This window comes from Dipodomys ordii, unplaced genomic scaffold (genome assembly GCF_000151885.1).
Source record: "Dipodomys ordii isolate 6190 unplaced genomic scaffold, Dord_2.0 Scaffold97, whole genome shotgun sequence".
NCBI classification, from domain to species: domain Eukaryota; kingdom Metazoa; phylum Chordata; class Mammalia; order Rodentia; family Heteromyidae; genus Dipodomys; species Dipodomys ordii.
In genome coordinates this window covers 8,510,087-8,529,215 of record NW_012267313.1, presented here as the reverse complement: position 1 = coordinate 8,529,215, position 19,129 = coordinate 8,510,087, and the positions used below count along the sequence as shown (strand labels likewise).

Sequence of the window (19,129 nt, the reverse complement as noted above, 5' to 3'; positions counted from 1 at the left end):
GCCCTCCCTACAGAGCTGGTATGTGGGACACTTCAAACTTTATTTGCTCTCAGTCTTTCAAACACGATGCTGTCACTAGCATGAGGGGACCATTGCTGCCTGAACAAACATCCTGAACATTGAAACGGAGCCTGAAGAAACAAGACTATGTTTTAAAGGCCCATATCCCACCCAACGTCAGGATCCTGCTTCTAATGCATTGCCTTCCTGATGAGGGAGGGTAATCTTTGTAAAAATTACATCCTCCCTCAAGACCATTTGTCTTTTCACAGAAAATTCATCTACCTCACTGCTGAAACTGTCATGGAAAGGTGGAACGGAATATTTGGAGAACTGGGAGCTTTGCTGAGGAAACCAAAGGGAAGGCAGACAAAAGGATCTAAGTCCTTTGGTCAGGAAGAGATTGACCCCTAATGGTACTTGGCTTTTAGGCTCTGCTTAGCTCATTGAAGAGAAAGAGTAGAGATCAAACTGTCCATCACATTATTATATCTGCATATGTATCCTGAGAAGCGCATATACAAACAACTACTTATCTATCTCCTGTTTTTGCACATGTTGCTAATTTTCACTGTGCATTATTATTACTTGTTTCTTTGATATGCCAATGTTATTTATTAAAATTCTTTCTTTTCTTTCGCACGCACAGTGAAGATGGATGATTTGCAAGACAGTTAAAGAGAAAGGTTAGGGTAATAAGCGTTGATGGGAGAGCAAACATCACCCTCATGAGCTGTTTCCTGTTTGACTAGGATAACTCTCTGGAAGAATCTCAGCTGAGGGGTCACCACTAACCTTGCCGGTAGAACTCTTCGCAGACTCTTTCACTCCACTGTTTGCTCATCTCCCAGATTCGACAAGGATTGCAAATGTCTGCACACTTCAATGCGATCTGAGAGAGAACAGGGCAAGGAGAATTTGTCAGTAGATGACCCTTCAGAAGGCCGAAAATGTCCCCTAAGCCAAAGGGCTGCCTGGCCGGTAAGGTACCAGGCCCATATTTACTGAGGGCCTTCCCAAAGTGTCCCTCCAGGAAACAGCCCTTATTCATAGGTTTTGTGAACCCTTCATCCAAAACCCCTGCTTTGTAGCAGCCAGGAGAGAAGAGCCACAATACAAGAACACAGAACTTCCTGGAGGAGACTGGAGCCTTTTGCTTCACCTTTCTCAGGCAGAGCAAGATTGCAGGGACGTGGCCAGGATCAAGGAGGATCATCAGGAATTGATTCTATGTACACCAACTGTATACATTATTTATATTACGTGTATTTACATTGATGTTCCTATGACTGAACGAAATGAACTCAGACTGCCAGTCAAGATGCCAACACACCTCAAACTTAGGTGCACAAACTTAGTTTGCATAGCTAACTCCGAGTGGTCTTGACTTACTTTATACACGTCTGGATCAGATACTGATTTTTGCTAGCTTGATGATCCTGGAGGTATTACCCTGAGTTCCCAGATAACTTAATTTTCCTGTTTAACCACCACCTGCCAAGAAATCTGCAATACCAGTTTTGGGGATCATAGAATAGTGGCATGTGTTGCGGATTCAGACAATGGTGGATCATGCTAAGCTGCAAATTTTGTCATTTGTTTCCTAGCTAGTAGGGCTATAAGTACATGTTAGGATGCAGGTTTTCAGGGTGAATCTTGTAGTTATACCTTGGCTTAAGTCTCTCAAGCCAAATGTTAGGTTAATCTTTGAGTATTCAGGGACTAGAAGACCAGCTTGGGAAGAAAGTAGAGCTGGGAATAGGGTGTTTCCTGGCAAAGATGGAACACTTTGGACAGCTACAAGGGAAACTGTGAAGACTTGTATGAATCAGCCTCCAGTTCCTCAATAAAGCTGGCCTGTCTAGATGAGTCCAGGGCCTAGGCTTGTAGTCTTTTGTGCCAACAGGGAAGAAGGAAGACAAAGGAAGAGGAAGATTACGATGGGTTGGAACTGCATTCAGTGGTGTAGGCCTTGTAATCTCAGCTGTTCAGGAGGCAGAGGTAGGAGAATCATGGGTTCTAGACCAGCTTGGTAAAATTAATAAGACCTTAACTCAGAAATAAGATTTAAAAACAAAAGAACTGGGGATGTTGCTTAAGTGCCCAGTAAATGCAAGGCCTAGATCTCTAGTGTTTTGGCTTAAAAAAATACTGGCTTAGATTCCAGATCAGAATTTTATTTGAGGCCTACACTGCCTGTTTTTCTCCTGACACAAATAGGTTCTTGCCAGAGGAAAATAGAAATTGTTGGGCTTGATCCAATTCAATCTGATTCAGTTCAATTAAACTTAAATGAACATAACTATTGGTGTTTAAAGCAGTAGGGCTCAGATGAAAATAGGAATTTAAGTAATAAAAAGAAGCAAACAAAATCTACTTAAGTAAATTTTAGGAAAAGGAAAGCTACATGTTTTCAATTTTGGTGGTACTCTAACACAATATATTTATGAGTAACAGAAATAGTTTTGGGCTGGGAAGGTGGCTCAGTGGTAGAGCGCTTGCCTTGCACGCATGAGGCCCTGGGTTCGATTCCCCAGCATCACATAAGCAAAAAGGAAAAAAGCCGGAAGTGGCACTGTGGCTCAAGTGGTAGAGCGCTAGCCTTGAGCTGAAGAGCTGAGGGACGGCGCCCAGGCCCAGAGTTCAGGCCCATGACCAGACCCAAAAAACAAACAAAAAACAGAAATAGTTTTTGAGCCAGGTGCCAGCAGCTCATGCCTGAAATCCTAGCTACTCAGGAGGCTGAGAGCTGAAGACTGCAGTTCCAAGCTACCCGAGGGAAGGAAAGTCTGAGAGACTCTTATCTCCAATTAATCACTGAGAAAGCCTGAAGTGGTACTGCGGCACAAGTGGCAGAATGATAGCCTTGGGATAAAGGAGCCCAGGATTAGTACCCAGGCCTAGAGTTCACGTCCCGGGACTGGAAAAGAAAAAAAAGTTTTTGAAAAACTGCATAGGAATCATACTGTTCAGTAAATCACAAAGCATTGTAAACACTCGGCGCCTAGGAGTATAGCTCAGTGGTACAGTACTTGCTTAAGAATGCCAGGCCTTCCTGGGTTTGAGCTCTAGTACCATCCATCTTTCCCTCATCCCCAATAAATACTGATAGACTCTTGTTGTAAGCAAGCAACCTTCCAGTAGGGATTGCTTTGTAGTTACTGATCAAGGAAAAATGAGATAAATGGATGAAAAACCTAGATTTTTTGCTTGCCTAAAAACCATTTAACAATTTTACCATGTGGCAAAGGTTTTAATAAGTCACTACTCAGTCTTCTGCCATAGACAGACAACTCCTCAAACGTGCTAAAATCATCAATCATGCCCCAAGTGTTTTAACTCAGTAAAGCAAATGGCTTTTTGTTGTTATTGCTGTTGTTTACCTGAAGCATAAAGTGTCTGTCGTGTGCATCTTCCAGTCTCAAGTCTTTATTGTGGAGGTGAGCTTGCAATCGGGTCAGAAATTCATTCTGCCTGTTGATGTCTGTGGCCAAAATCAGGGAGCCCAGCTGCTGTTCAATACTCTGTCTGCAGCCACAAGAATGAAAGAGAAAAACATACAAAGCCAATCCCTTTGAGGAGGATGATTGATTCTCTCATCACAGGTGGCTTGTCATCTCATTTATGCCTTTGTTTCTGTTTATTACACAGGGTTTTAGTCCCTTACAGCCCAAGAATCAGTCTCCCGCTCTTGGACAGGAGGTGTCGTAGACATGTATGGAGTTATTGAAGTCTTAGGTGAACAAGGCGGTGGAAGTTTACACATCCCCACGGTTGCTATGGGGGGAAATTCAACGTCAAATAGGAATGTGTACAGGACACAAAATGGCATGCAGAATCACAGGAATTTGGGTTGTGCTTTGTGAGAGCTTGTTCAAGAATTCTTTTCATGGAGAGAGGAAAGTAATAGTCATAATAATGATGACAGTAACAATGACTCACTGTGGAGTGGAAAGGTCCAGTAATAGCACAAAATACATAGTCCAGAAAAAGATAATGGGACCAAAAGGGGGAAAAAAGGATAATCAGACACCATTATCAACTAGTGGGCAAGAGATATATTAGTCAATACAAAGTACAGGGGAAATGTCAGATTTTACAAGAATAGCATGTTAAGACTTTATTCATATGTATAAACTAAGTAATAGAAGAAAGGGTTTATAAGTATGTTTAAAATTCACCTCTAAAAATGACATATATGTAAGTAGAATACACAGAACATACATATATAGTTTAGCGAATAAATATAACATAAGCATCGTATAATCACTCCCTGGGTTAAAAGCATTTCCTGCTAGTTCCCCAAAATACTCCCTATTACTTCCCCCATTATATCCTTCTCCCCGAAGTTTGAACAGATTATCCTCTTGCTACTTACAAACATGTTGCTAGCCAGGGACTGGTAGCTTACACCAGTATTCCTACCTATTCAGGTGGTTAAGACCTGAGAATCATGGTCCAAAGTTCAGAAAAGTTCATGAGACTACTGTCTCTAAATTAACCACCAAAAAGCTAGTGGAGTTGTGGCTGAAATGGTGGAGTGTCATCCTCGAGCAAAAATACTAAGATATAATGCTCAGGCCCTGAGTTCAAGCCCCAGAACTGGCATTCACTCAATTTTTCTTTTTACTACCTGTGAATACATACTTAAGCAATATAGTTTTGAGCTTTAAGCTATATGACATGTATTAAACCATCTCTTGTTTCTTTTTTTTTAGTATCATACTAAGAAAAATCTATTTGTAGCATTTATTTTTTATATATATTTTTTATTGTAAAAATACTGTACAGAGGGGTTACAGTTACATGAGTAAGGTAACGAGTACATTTCCTATCGAGCATTGTTACCTCCTCCTTTGTTTTTCCCCTACCATCCCTGCCCTCCCCACTTTCCCAACTCCTCTCTCCTCCCCTACCCCTGAAGTTATAAAGTTCGTTTTCAACATAGTGTCTTGTACATCTCATTGTTACAATGGGTCAACCTGTTTCTCTAGCTTAAAAATACGTTTTAAAATTCTTTCATGTAGATGAGTAGGCTACAGTTCATTCACTATTATATTGTATTACATTATGACAATATTCTACAATGTCTACGTTTTTTTTTTTTAAGTCTGTCATGGGGCTTGAACTCTGGGCTTGGGCACTGTCCCTGTGCTCTTCAGCTCAAGGTGAGCGCTCTACTGCTTGAGCCACAGCGCCACTTCCGGTTCTCTAGTGGTTTATTGGAGATAAGAGTCTCTCGGACTTTCTTGCCTGGGCTGGCTTTGAACAGTGATCCTTATATTTCAGCCTCCTGAGTAGCTAGGATTACAGGCATGAGCCACTGGTGCCCGGCTACAATGTCTACTTTTGATGGTCACTTGATTTGTTTCTAGTTTTTGACTACTATGCAAAATGCCTCATAAATATCTTTACATGCCCCCAGTTATGTATGAGCAGAGTTTTCTCTAAGGTATATGTCCAGGAATAAAATAAATAGATACCAAGGTTCATCTACTCCAATTTAGTAGATATGTTAGTGCAATGCTTTCAGGGAGGTACTTTAGGAATTAAGATTAAAAGCATTTGATGGCAAAAATAATATAACCATCAGTTCATCACAGTTAATGTTAGTAAGGATATAATTAGTAAGAATATTTGTTGTAAGAACACTTATCATAGTGTTTATAATAGTGGGTCATTTTAGGAAGGAAAAAGTCACAAAAATTCACAAATAGGTGCTCAAAAACTGCTACATTAAAACTGTGAAGCTATTAAACATGACGAAGTACATATTTATTGATATAAATGTCATGATTTATTGTTATATTAACTGACACAACACATGCACACTGTGATCCCAATGGTCACAGAAAAAAACCTGGAAAGACATAGTGGGATTATAGTTTATTTTTTTTCTTTATTATATTTCTCAATAATGTATAAATTCTTCTAAAATATGAATATATATGTATATAAATACATACATCAAGGTCAGAAAATATAATTATTTTAGTTTAGGTGAAATGTTTCATGAATCTAATTGAGACAAATTTAAAAAGTAATATTTCAATATATAACAAATGGTTACTAAGCTAGGTACTAGTGGCTCTTGACTATAATTGTAGCTACTCAAGAGGCTGAGATCTAGAAGAGGACAGTTCAAAGTATGTCTGGGTAACAATGTCTGTGAGGCTCTGTCTCCAAAAAAATCAGTAAAAGGTATGGCTGCAGGCATGGCTCAGGTGATAGAGTACCAGCTAAATAAACAAGCAAGCAGAGTAAACACGAAGCTCTGTGTTTAAACCCCACTACTGAAAAAGAAAAAGAAAAAAGGTTACTCTACATAATATATAAAAAAGACCTTAAAATGCACAATACTGATTTGAAGACAGAAAAATGAGCAAACACAAAAATTTATTCTTTAAATAACAGTGGCCACTAACTATATAAAATTTTTCAATGTGACTACCTAAAAATGTATAGTAATTGAATTAAAATTCTTTCTGTATAAGATGTGTGTGTATGTGTGTGTGTGAAAATTGTAAATATCTAAAAATATGAAAACGGATAAGCTCAAAGTAGATGATATGTCATGGTCGTATTTTCTTATAACTCCTTAATGGAAACATTAGATACAGTGCTTTTTGAAAAAAAACAACTTGACAATAATCTGAGCAATAATTTCTATTTACAGATTTGGTTTTAGAAAATATAGTTTGGGGTAGAGATATATGCTTAAAACCATTCGTGGAATGTTACTGTAATGAAAAAATTTATTAACCACCTAGTTTCAAACAATAAACTCCAATTTATGCATAATAATGCCATAGAGCCAATAAAATAATTTTTTTTTTTTGGTCATGAGGCTTGAACTCTAGGCCTTGGCACTGTCCCAGAGCTCTTCAGCTCAAGGCGAGTGCTCTACCACTTAAGCCATAGCACCACTTCTGGTTTTCTGGTGGTTAATTGGAGATAAGAGTCTCATAGGATTGAGCTGGCTTTGAACTGTGCAATTCTCAGATCTCAGCCTCCTGAGTAGCTAGGATTATAGGCATGAGCCACTGGGTGCCCGGCCAACAAAATACTTTTAACCTAAGTAACCAATTTAATGGTGTGGAAAAACGTTTATAGTAGTGAATAACATCAGAATACAAACTTTTTTTTTTTTTTGTCAGTTGAAGGGCTTGAACTCAGGGCCTGGGTGTTGTCCCTGAGCTTTTTTGTTCAAGGACAGCACCCTACTACATTGAGCCATAGCTCCACTTCCCATTTTCTGATGATTAACTGGAGATGAGTCTCACAGACATTCTTGCCCAGGCAGGCTGGCTTCGAACTGCAATTCTCAGATCTCAGCCTCTGGAGTTTTACAGGCGTGAGGTATCAGCACCTGGCTGCCACAGACTTTTAAATTCCCTCATTTTGCTAAAACATGGTTATATTGAAAATGGCTGAAAGGAATTAGCCAACCAGGTGAACATGAGCTATTCTATTTGTCAGGATTCCACCTTTCCTCTTTGAATCAGATTGAACCATCTGAAACTGCTAATGTTATGCTGTTTTTGGCACTTCAAAAACAGTAACTTCATAGAATTCAAACAAATTCTATGTTTCATTTTCGTTTGTTTCTATAGTTAACTTCTCTTGTTTTTCTTTAAATCATAAAATGATTTAAGAGCATGTGTGCATGAGGATAGAAGAATTAATAATGATGATCATGATGATAACCTTTGTTATAAAGTCCTTTCTCAATTGTTGTTGAATGATTATTCTTCTAGCAAAAGCAATTTATAACACAGTGTCTCAGGAAGACAGTGATATAAATGGTATTTTATTCAAAATCCATATAGATGAGGGAGAGTATCTGAAAGTAAATATGAAGTGATTAACAAGCAGGATTAATGTGGGTGTTCACCTAGGCAATCACCAAGTCTGGTTAAACTTGGATTCTTGCCTCTTTTTCTCCCCTTTTATTCTTTGTCTTCTCCCTTTCCTCCTTTTCATTTTTCTTTATCTCTAATCCCTCTCACCTCCACCCTTCCCCTACCTCTCCTTACTTGATTTTTTGCTCAGCCTTTGTTCTTTATGCATTTCATTCTTTCTGTCTTTGCAGTTCATTATTCTGGCAAAGGGCACACATTTTTACACCATGTTATGAGGGTAAAAAGTTAGGAAAACCGCAAATTCCATATATCCATCTATCGCTGGGTGTTAGGAAACAGCAGGAGATGGTAGAGAGAACCAGGAACAAAGCCACCACCCTAAAGCCTGCTGCCTGGTCTATGGAGAAAACTCACTTGGTCCTTGACTTCAAGTTCAGTGCTTGTCCTTAGAAAGGGTGCAGTGATCTATTTTTGCCCCTCACCTGGCTCCCATGGCTTCTGTACACTTTCATTAAGCAGATGGGAAGCAGAGGTAGCCTTGGGGGACAGTATAGGAAATAGCCTTGAAGTTAGTACAGTTTGATCTATGCACCAAGCTGGATTGATAAGACAGTAGACCAGGAAAAGTCATGTATTTTCTCCTATTTAAAAATGTAAGCAGTATTAGGCAAGGTAAAGTTGAAAAGATTACTACGACAATCCAATCAGATCACAAAAGGCATTTTAGAAAAGAACTTCTGAGATTGAAGGTGTGCCTCAAGTGGTTGTGTGTCTATCTATTCAGCTCAAGGCTCTAAGTTCAAGCCTTAGTACTGCAACAGACCAACAAACCAAAAAGAACTTTTGACTGCTACTTTTGCTATGAGTGGCAATTACAAAACACACTTTATTGAACTGGTCTTGAACCTAGCTTGAGAATTCCTGTGTTCTTTCTTGACAAATATTTATTCTTTGGATCTAAACAGGGGGACAGTTTTGCTAACATAAAAGACAGGAATTTGGCAAAGCAGAGTGCTGATGTTGAAGACAGTGGACTCCAAGAATTGTTTAGTATTCGTTTTCCTGACTTTAGGTCATTCACTGTCTAAGCACACACAGAGTCTGGTTTCTGGATTGCTACCTGACACAGAGTCTCCTGTTAGACAACCAAATGCATGCAGCCATTGCAGGGCCAGGCCTGGTCCCCTGCCACTCACGCAGGGGGTCTTGGACACCACTTATCTTTACTGAGTGCCCATCAGTTTGTTTTATCTCAGCAACACTTACGTCATTTCCTTTGGCAGGTGAGCCAGAAGCCTTGATTCTCGAAGCATGCCGATAGTAGATCGCCAGTGATGATTCTCCAGCACAGACATATTCTGCAAAGGAAGAAAAGAAACACGCTCATGGAGGGAGGAGCAGATAGTAATCTTGAAAGGCAACCAGTGCCAAGGTGGCCAGCATCTCCTCTTCAGCCAGTTTGTAGCTGGTGATACAGAGACAGACCTGAAAGGAAATCCAAACTGAAAGCCATTCCAGGCCTGTTCTCAGAGTTATGACCAGGCAGGCAGAGTGGGAGAGCCTTGCAGAGGCTCTACTGCCCCGTTGAGTGAGGGTCTGTATTTCCAGTGCCTTTGTGGGAAGCATTCCATAGCCTGGTTGGACAACACTAAAGGTAGAAGAGTTTTATGGGAAACACTTGAAGCCAGGTAGTCCTGGGATCATGACTGTGGTCATGACATCAACCAAGATTATCTGACTAAACTGAGCAGAGGCCAGCATTAGCACCCCTGGATCTAATCACCTGCACGGAACCTTGACTTTCAACTTTGATTACAACCTCCTGGGGCAGCTCGTGACAGTTCAGATTCCTAAGCTTGTGGAGATTCAATGTCCACTAAAGTTTGAGAAGCACCATCATGGAGGCAAAATCTTGGCGTTGAATCCATTAGGTCTATATGTTGGACTCTACAGTGGCTTTCCTTATTTGATTATGTTGGTATTTGTTGCCATGTGGGAACCTCTGCTATGTTCAGTCTCCCCTTTGATGTTGCTGTTATTATAAATATGCTTCCTATCTGAACATTTAACTAGCCCTTTAAATAGTGAGTCTCTCTGACAACCCATTGTGTCTTATTTCAGATGAGCAAATATTATGATCTTACTGCTGACTTGATATATTTGATACACACACACACACACACACACAGAAAGAGAGGGAGAGTCAGAGAGAGAGAGAGAGAGAGAGAGAGAGAGAGAATAGAACTCTCCATTCCAGACATCCTTCTTCTTACCTGTTTTCTTAATTGTTTGTCATGTTGTTATAAGAGCAGTTATAAATTTACCAAAAATATGAAAAGGTAACGTTCTTTACAAGTGAGGACGAACTGTATAATTTGATTTAAATGAAGTATCTAGAGTAGTCACAATCAGAGACAAAAAGCAGAAGAATGTTTCCAGCTGATGTGTGTGGGGGGAGGAATCCTCAGATGAGTAGCTAGGATTACAGGGGTGAGCCTGTAAAATAATATGGACATAGGCAGGCACAGGTGATCACACCTGTAATCCTAGCTACTTAGGAGGCTAAGATCTGAGGATGAGAGTTGGAAGCCAGCACAATTAACAAAGAGAATGTCAGGAGTGGAGTTGGGGCTCAAGTGGTAGAGCCCCAGTAGCAACACACACACACACACACACACACTCACAAATGAACACTCAATGGAACCAGGAGTGGCATAAATTACCCCTTTCTTAATGCTTCTACTGTATTCAGATCATTCATATAACCTTTACCCTTTTCAGCAAATGAAAAGAGAACCTTCATGAACAACACATCTGGCTTTATACAGGAAAACACCGACTCAGAAAAACTGTAGCTATTGGTGAATTTTCTCAAAGTGTGCCATGTACATGTTTTACCACAAATAGATGGTAAGTCAAACATGAATTATAAGAATAAAACCAGACAAAGATTGCTCTGTAGGACTTCATTATAATGAATTTTTCTCAGTCTGTGCCTCACACTCCTCCCTGTATGGCTATTACTTAGCTCTTTATCTCTCTCATTGCCAAAGAATCATTATTCTTTATTCACAACTTGCCATTTTTGAACCAGTGATGAGATTTTATTACTTTCATCCACTGGTCTATTATCTAGTTTTGGGCATGAGCCACACACAACACAAGAGAAAGTTTGTTAGAAATAACATGCTAGACTAATTTGTTTTGATTGTAAAGATTTATGAGTGCAGACAGTGATAGGTTAGCGTGATGTAACAGATGCTCAATCCTGCAGTGACATTCAGTTCAGTTACTTATGAGTTTGCTTGCAAGATTAATTCAAGTAGATGTGAACAAGTGAATGCTCTCATGTGAGTTTTTCAAGGGACCAGAAAACTGTAACAAGACCTGATGACAAATGACACTAGATCCCTGTTGAGTGGAACAAAAATGTCAGGAGGATGGCCTAAAGCATTGTTATTTATGCCAGCCTGACTTAACATCTTCATTAATAATCTTCCTGCAGACAGGACACCAGGGTACTTGGGAAATGTGCTGGTGAGACCATATTTGGAGAGAAGCAGCAGGAAAATGGAAGAAAATGGAGCGGGCATGGAAGCTGATACAGGATGAAAGGCAGTGGAATTTAGGATCACAAGAATACCCTATTATAGATGAGTCTTTATGCAAGCAAGTGTGTTTTGGGCAGTCATGATGGAAGCAAGGGCAGTGCAGTGGTTTCCAGGGAGTAAGAGAGGAAAGGAGGTACAGGAGGAGCACATCAAGCAGGAGCTCTGTTATGACCCCATTTCACTCTCGTCCATGCCTTTTCTATTCCTAAATGAGGAGAGCTCAGGTCTCCTAGAGTGGCTACACAGCTTGGGAAGGGCTGAAGAACATTGTCTACTCCGGTTAGCAGGAATTAAGACTTGCACTTCCTGCCTCCCAAGCACTTCCTCTGTGCTACCACATCAAGGTACAAAGAGCAGGAAATTCATAAGAAGAAGACTGCCTACAATGAGACTTAGCCCCACCCCCTGCGAAGGTGGCTCAGTGGTAGAGTGCTTGCCTCGCATGTATGAGGGCCCGAGTTCGATTCCTCAGCACCACATAAGCAGAGAAAACCAGAAATGGTACTGTGTCTTAAGTGGTAGAGCGCTAGCCTTGAGCTGAAGAGCTGTGGGACAGTGCCCAGGCCCAGAGTTCAGGCCCCAGGACCCCCCAAAAAACATTAATTTAAATTATATTAAATTTATATTTGTATATTAATTATAGTTACAATATGGGTATTAAAATCTCCTCTTTATATTTTTTGTGTTAATTTTTAAATAAAAAAGTTTATTATTATTATTATTATGTCAGTTATGAGGCTTGAACTCGGGCCTGGGCGCTGTCCCTCAGCTCCTCAGCTCAAGGCTAGCCCTCTACCACTTGAGCCACAGTGCCACTTCCAGATTTCTGGTAGTTTACTGGAGATAAGAGTTTCATGGACTTTCTTGCCCGGGCTGGCTTTGAACCGCAATCTTCAGATCTCAGCCTCCTGAGTAGCTAGGATTACAGGCGTGAGTCACTAGCACCCAGCAAAATTTTTATTATCTTTAAGTAGTTGTACAAAGTGGTTTCAAGTCATCCTCTCAGTTTATGAGTACAATGCGTCTGGATCAATGTCACCCCTTCTATTATTTCCCTCCATCTCTCCCAACCCCACCCCTCCCACAAGTTACTTGGTTCCATTTTTATATATGCATATTGAATATTATACCTGTATTTGCCTACTCTTCCTCTTGCCATTTGTCTGCTTCCCCATTTTTGTTTTCTAAGATGGACTTATTTTGGTATGTTGTTTATGTTGATCTTGGACTCTTGGACTCAAGTACTTCATCCAACCCCAGCCTTGTGAGTAACTGGGATTGCAGGCATGTGTCACCATAACTGGCTAAATAATTTAAATAAAAACTTGATAGTCCATTATTCATTTTCAGACAACCAGGATCAGGTAAATGACTATAGATGTAATGTTTCAATTAGCATTTGTCATTTGTAAGATGCAAATGAGATCATTATGAAGAATTTAAAATTCATTTCCATTCAATTTTCTAGGTATACTCTTAGTCAGAATATACTATCCAGTATTAGATGTTCACTGAACACCAGACCTGTGCTGAGAATAATCAGGAAATAATTGCAAGTTACATTGACACATATTGTCATAAGAAAAGTGAGAGAGGCTGTGAAATCATATAGGAAGATAGATTGTGGAGGGAAAGAGGGCTCCCAGGATAAAAAGATGGCCAACTTGAGATCAAAAGGATGCACAAAACTTAAAAAAATAAAGGCATTGGGTGGAATCTAAGCACATATAAATGCCCTACAGTACTGAATGCACTGAATGTATAAGTATACTGAAATACAGTAGATTCAAGGAAGAACTCAAATACTGTAATTCCTTAGAAAGGCAAAGTCAGGGCTGGGAATGTGGCTTAGTGGTAGAGTGCTTGCTTAGCATGCATGAAGTCCTGGGTTTGATTCCTCAGTACCACATACACAGAAAAAGCTGGAAGTGGTGCTGTGGCTTAAAGGGTAGAGTGCTAGCCTTGAGCAAAAGAAACTCAGGGACAGTGTCCAGGCTCTGAGTTCAAGGACTTGCAAAAAAAGAAAGAAAGAAAGAAAGAAAGGAAGAAAGGAAGGAAGAAAAATAGAAAGGAAAAGAAAGAAAAGGCAAAGGCAAAGTTCTGCAAAATAAAACACTAGGAAGCAAGTACTAGAAAGGGGTGGGGTTAAAGGGAAAGAGGAGGATAAATGAAGAGAAGAGTTAAGAATATCTTCACAGAAATAAGTCAAGAATCCAATATATATCCTACAAAATTAAGAAGAGTGAAGAAAGGGGTGTGGGGCAAGGGATGGACAAGAATGTTGAAAGGCAAGACCTTGATCACAATGCATTGTATTCATAAGCTGCTTTGTTACATGGCAACTCCTCTGTACAACTACTCAAAGACAATTAAAAAAGAGAAAAGACAATTTTAATAAAGGAGGAGCAAGTTATGGAGTCTGAGATTATAAGCAACGCACTATGTTGTAGATTATATGTGAGCAAAATACACAGCATTTGGGTACCATGGGCAGAAGGAAAAACATCTGTGAATAGTACACGGAGGGACTTTTACAACTTCCTTCCCTGGCTTGTTATTATTTTTCATCTATAGAATCGATTACTTTCTAACATAGACTGCCAATTTTACTTTTATTATTCTGTTTTCCCTAGGAGGGGAAGGAGGGATTTTTATTTGTCTTGCTCATCTTCAGCGCTGCCAGCACCTGGCATGCATTAAGCCCTCCGTAAACATTTGAGCAATGATAAAGGAATGAGTGATTTGTTTGGGAAACTGAAAGTAGTGTCGACCTGACGATGGATGTGTGAAGAAATTCTGGCTGCGAGGGAAAGCAGGGCTCAGACGAGAACCTAGAGAACTGGGCTGTTCCCACTGCGTTTGGGCTACGTGCTCACTCTTGGGAGCAGTGGGATTGTGAGCAGGAATGCATGTGGTCACATTGGAGTTTCAGTGCTCTCTCTGGCTGCGCTGCAGAGACAGGGTTCAACCCTGGAAAGGGGGAAGGAGGATGCGAGCTGCTCTGAATTGGGGTGAGGCAGAGGCTGGGCGCAGGCCAGTCAATAGCCTGCCAATTGGCTCAGCCAATTTCCCTAGCTAGCATAGAGACGGCCCTCCGCTCACAGGACGCATCTGGTTTTCACAGTGGCTCAGGCCGCTCGGAACTCACCAGAAGTGGCCACAGAGATGGGACTCTAGGGGGACGTGATTCCCGCTGAAGTCCCAGCAGGTTTGGGAGGACACCACAGGTTGCCCATCTGTCCACAGGAAAGCAGCGCTCAGCAATTTCACATTACCCAGGGGTAAAATGTTCTTGGGTTTCAAACAACACACTTGGAGCAGTTTTAAGAATCAAGGTTAAAGAGGAAATACCCCGCTTTGTGGCTACAAGGCTTATTAAAGTTTTAATTTGGAAGAACGCCCCCCCCCAATCTTGTCAATTCTAAAGGCAAACCTTTTTCCTTTTTGTTTGAATTATGAAGTAAGACCCACCCTAAGATAAGAACAAAGCAATTCTTTGGCTGGCTAGGAGAAACACGTCTGACATCTAACAAACCAATCACAGAGGTTTTCTGCTTAAGTCAAGAGGTTATCTGTTAAGAAGAATCTAGCATGGCCACTCCCAAACAAGGACCTTTCCTTCTCTTGTTTTGTCAGTACTGGGGTTTTGAACTCAGGGACCAGAACTCTTATCATATGAGCCATGCTCCTAGCCCTTTTTGCTTTTAGTTAGTTTTAGATAGAGTCTCGGCCTTTTCCAGTGTCTGGAGATAGCCTGACGCTATCTCTGCTGCCTGAGTAGCTGGGATTACAAGAGTGCTTTACCACACCATGCCTGGTCATGTACAAGGAGCTTTAAACTGGTTCCCCCTTCTATTTATTGGACCCCTTCTTTGATTAGAGTGATCTTGATAAACTGAGTCTGTTGCAGATGAGGAGCCAGAAGTTATTGCATCTTTTAAATCCAGAGGATAAAGAAAAACCACAATAGGAATGTGATGGGTGTTTTCATTTTTAATTGCCCCTCAGCATTCTGGGAAATAATGGATCTTACTGAATTCTCCCCTTACACATCAAGTCATCTTCTTGGTGACACTCCACATCACAGAGGCAGAGAAACATCTTGAATCCTGAACAGACTTTGACCCTTGAAAGACCTATGGCCCTGTCTTGTTTACGGCCTTGTTTGATGATGTCTCTCTTATTTTACCCCAGGATTTTGGCCTCAGAGCAAAGTGTGTGGAATTGTCACTTGCTGCCCCCATGGCAGGCCTGGGTTTAGATCTCTTCATGAACTGAAAATCAAACTCAAGGCTCCCTTCTCAGATTTGACTATTATTTTGGTATTACACCTTCCATTCTGTAGAAGAGATGAGCTTGTGCAATTTGATGATCACAGGGCTATACAGAAGAGGCATTCCTCCTGCTTCTGCTTGTGTTTGTGACTCAGTCATATAGAAAAGAAAGGGTTAAAAATGCTGACTCCTCTATGTGCCTGAAGGTAATTTTAAAGAAAAAAATGGTAATTTTTTTCCCCCAGTGCTGGGGAGTGAACCCAGGACTTCATGCATGCTGGGTAAGTGTAATATCACTTGAGCCATATCCCTGGGCCTTTTGTTTATTTTTGAGATAGGGTCTTCCCAATTTTTCTTGTGAACCTCTTTCCTCCACCTCCCAAGTAGCTGAGATTACAAGTGTTCTAGCATGCCCATCTTAGAAAAATGATATAAACTTCTGCAAGACATCATAGAATGTCATATGTATAATTCTTTATGGAATAATTTTATTCATTATGTGGTTAATGTAGTGTGACCTATGTCTAGTTCATATATAGTTGGACTCTATCAAAAGCAATTGAAATTCAAATTGAAATGAAAGTGTATGATTTTATGCTTACTTTGTGTGTGTGAGTGTGTGTGTGTGTGTGTGTGTGTGTGTGTGTGTGTAGTGGGAGGAGAAATGCAAGGAAGGCTGATACATCGTAAGAATTCTCAAATGTTCCTTCTGTTTTGGTGTACCTTGAGACTTGGCTGGATTCCAGTCTGATGAGCAAAGTGTCAGGTGGAAATATCTGCGGGGCCTTCAGGCTGAACTTGGTTGGCAGTTCAGCTTGGGCCAGACAGCAGACAATGAGAAGGTGGCCTTTGACCTGACCTTCACTCCTGCTGCACTGGCTCCCTCTTTATCTCAGGGCAGAAACACATGTGCACATTATGTAATGATCCTATTTATCCGAAATAAAAGAGCACAGCCAACAGGAGGGAGAGGAAGCTCTCTTGCATTTTATCTCATTTATAGTAAGCTGGCTTGCAGTGCAGTCACGCACAGGGCGTCCTCAAAGCCCCAGAATTCCTGGAACATCCTCCCGAGGGTATACTTGTTGATTGTTGTGCATGTGAGTATATAATTTTTGTGCATGTATGTACACATGTTTATTTCACTTGTTACCATGGTTCTTCTGATTTCCTGAATTTGAAATTCCCTTTAAAACATGACAATAGATTCTTTTTCCTAAGAAAATGTGTATATAGGTACAGCCTGTAATTTGCACATGGTTTCCGGAAAGTCCATTTATGTTTCAGATAACAAGCCCTTGATCACCCTTGTAGTTAAAAGGCTACATTGTTAAAGATTTGAAAATAGCGTATGTCACTCATGACTTATTCAGTGGATGGCTTTTTGTCTTAGATCGAAAATTGGAAGGATTATGCCTTTTTTTTTCCTACACTTAACACAGAGTGATTTGTACAGGTCAGGTCCTGTACAAGACATTTGCAATTTCTACTAGAAACACAATATACACCTAACAATGACATGTCCAGGACAGTATTCTAAGAGCAGGGGACTTGCTGGCAGAGCCATTCCATCTCACCTACTAAGAAGTGTACATAGTAAGCTGAAAGGAATAAGGCAGGTGCTGACCCTAAGGTCCACGTTTCATCTTTCTTATTTAAAATAGTACTCACACTTGAAGGCTCCATTTAAATTATTCTTCCTCCATCACCTACCTTCTCTAACTCATCTGCAGGACAATTTCCCTCTCCTCTCTGTCTTCCCATCACGACTCTTTACAGCCATATACTTTAAAGTGTTTATCGAAGTCTGTAATGCTCTTCTCTCCCTCTCTAGAAGGAGGACTTGGAGGACAGTACTTAGCTTCTTGCACGTAGTAGGTCATCAGTATGAGTAGCATAGGCAGTGTGTATAGTTCTTACGCACTTTAGCTCTGCAGATAAAAGATTTTAATTCTAATTCCAGTTTTGCCATTAATTAGCTGTTTAATCAGGAGGAGTATTTGAAATTTTCCAGTATGAAATTACCTGCTTTCTGAAGAACAGGCATGTTAATAATACCACTTCACTGGGCTACTGTGGAGATTAAGCATGATAATACATAGAATGTACTTAGTACAGTGTTTGTGCTAAGTATTATTATGACTTAGCACAGTCATAATAAGTGTTGAATAAAGATTAGTTATATTATTTACTGAACAGGATTTTACAATTATTTTTATTTATTTATTATTTTTTTTGCCAGTCCTGGGGCTTGAACTCAGAGCCTGGGCACTGTCCCTGAGCTTCTTTTGCTCAAGGCTAGCACTATCTCCCTTGAGCCACTGTGCTACTTCTAGCTTTTTCTGTGTATGTGGTGCTGAGGACTTGAACCCAGGGCTTCCTGCATGCAAGGTGCATGCTCCACCACTGAGCCACCTTCCCAGCCATTTATTTATTTATTTTTTCTGCTAGTGTGGTGCTGAGGAATTGAACCCAGGGCCTTATGCATGGAAGGCAAGCGCTCTACCACTGAGCCACCTTCCCAGACCCCTTTATTTATTTTTGACTGGTCATTTACTTTGTGTTTTTCCAGATTTTTAAAATAAGGAATTATCCTTATCTATTTTGAATTCCGTAAAGTGGGTAAAGAACAATTACAGTCAGTCGTAAGGTATCAATTATTGGACAAAATTGAAGATTTTATATTATTTTCAGATTGTTAAAAATAATTTTTACTTTCAATATGTAGAATTTCGATTTTGCTGATTTTCAGCTTTTTAAAATTAAATCTATTTTAAAAATTATCATTAAGTAGTTGTACAAGAGGTTTCAGTTTAGCATATCAGTCCATGAGTACAGTGCACCTTGATCAGTTTCATCCCTTCCATCTATCTTAATTCCCCCCCACCGCAACCCCCTAAAGTTACTAGATGCCATTTTCACATAAGTTTGAGCTTTTATTCTAGTGGCTTTAGGATACTGGGTGTGTGTTTGTGATATGATGTGATATTGATTTGTTTCGATTTTGATCCTTAAAATTGGAAGACAGCTTCCAAGAGATCATAAGACCAACTGAGTAGGTGGTTGACAAAGATAATATCTTGAGCGTTGATTTTGAGCCTAGTGTTCCAATTTCTCCATTGCCATATCTTCCTCTTTCCTATTTGAGACCAGGCTAACAGTTCAGATGATAAATTTCCTCTGGGAAAAAATAGCTCGTTTTATTGATATAACTAGCATTTTTTCTCATTTAAAAAATAGCTCAAGGGCTGGGAAGGTGGCTCAGTGGTAGAGCGCTTGCCTTGCATGTCTGAGGCCCTGGGTTTGATTCCTCAGCACCACATAAGCAAAAAGAAAAAAGCTGGAAGTGGTGCTGTGGTTCAAGTGGTAGAGCACTAGCCTT

At 40.3% G+C, this 19,129-nt stretch overlaps 1 protein-coding gene across 1 annotated transcript in view; it reads right to left on the bottom strand.

Moving 5' to 3' along the window:
* The window catches only part of Pde7b (phosphodiesterase 7B), a 308,928-nt gene that overhangs the window by 8,471 nt on the left and 281,328 nt on the right, over positions 1–19,129 (bottom strand). Inside the window, exons 9-11 of the mRNA XM_013026804.1 lie at positions 9,129–9,220; positions 3,384–3,528; positions 796–892 (exon numbers count right to left, since the gene is read on the bottom strand). Of these exons, the coding sequence (XP_012882258.1) occupies positions 796–892; positions 3,384–3,528; positions 9,129–9,220 (334 nt within the window). The remainder of the gene's footprint in view (positions 1–795; positions 893–3,383; positions 3,529–9,128; positions 9,221–19,129) is intronic.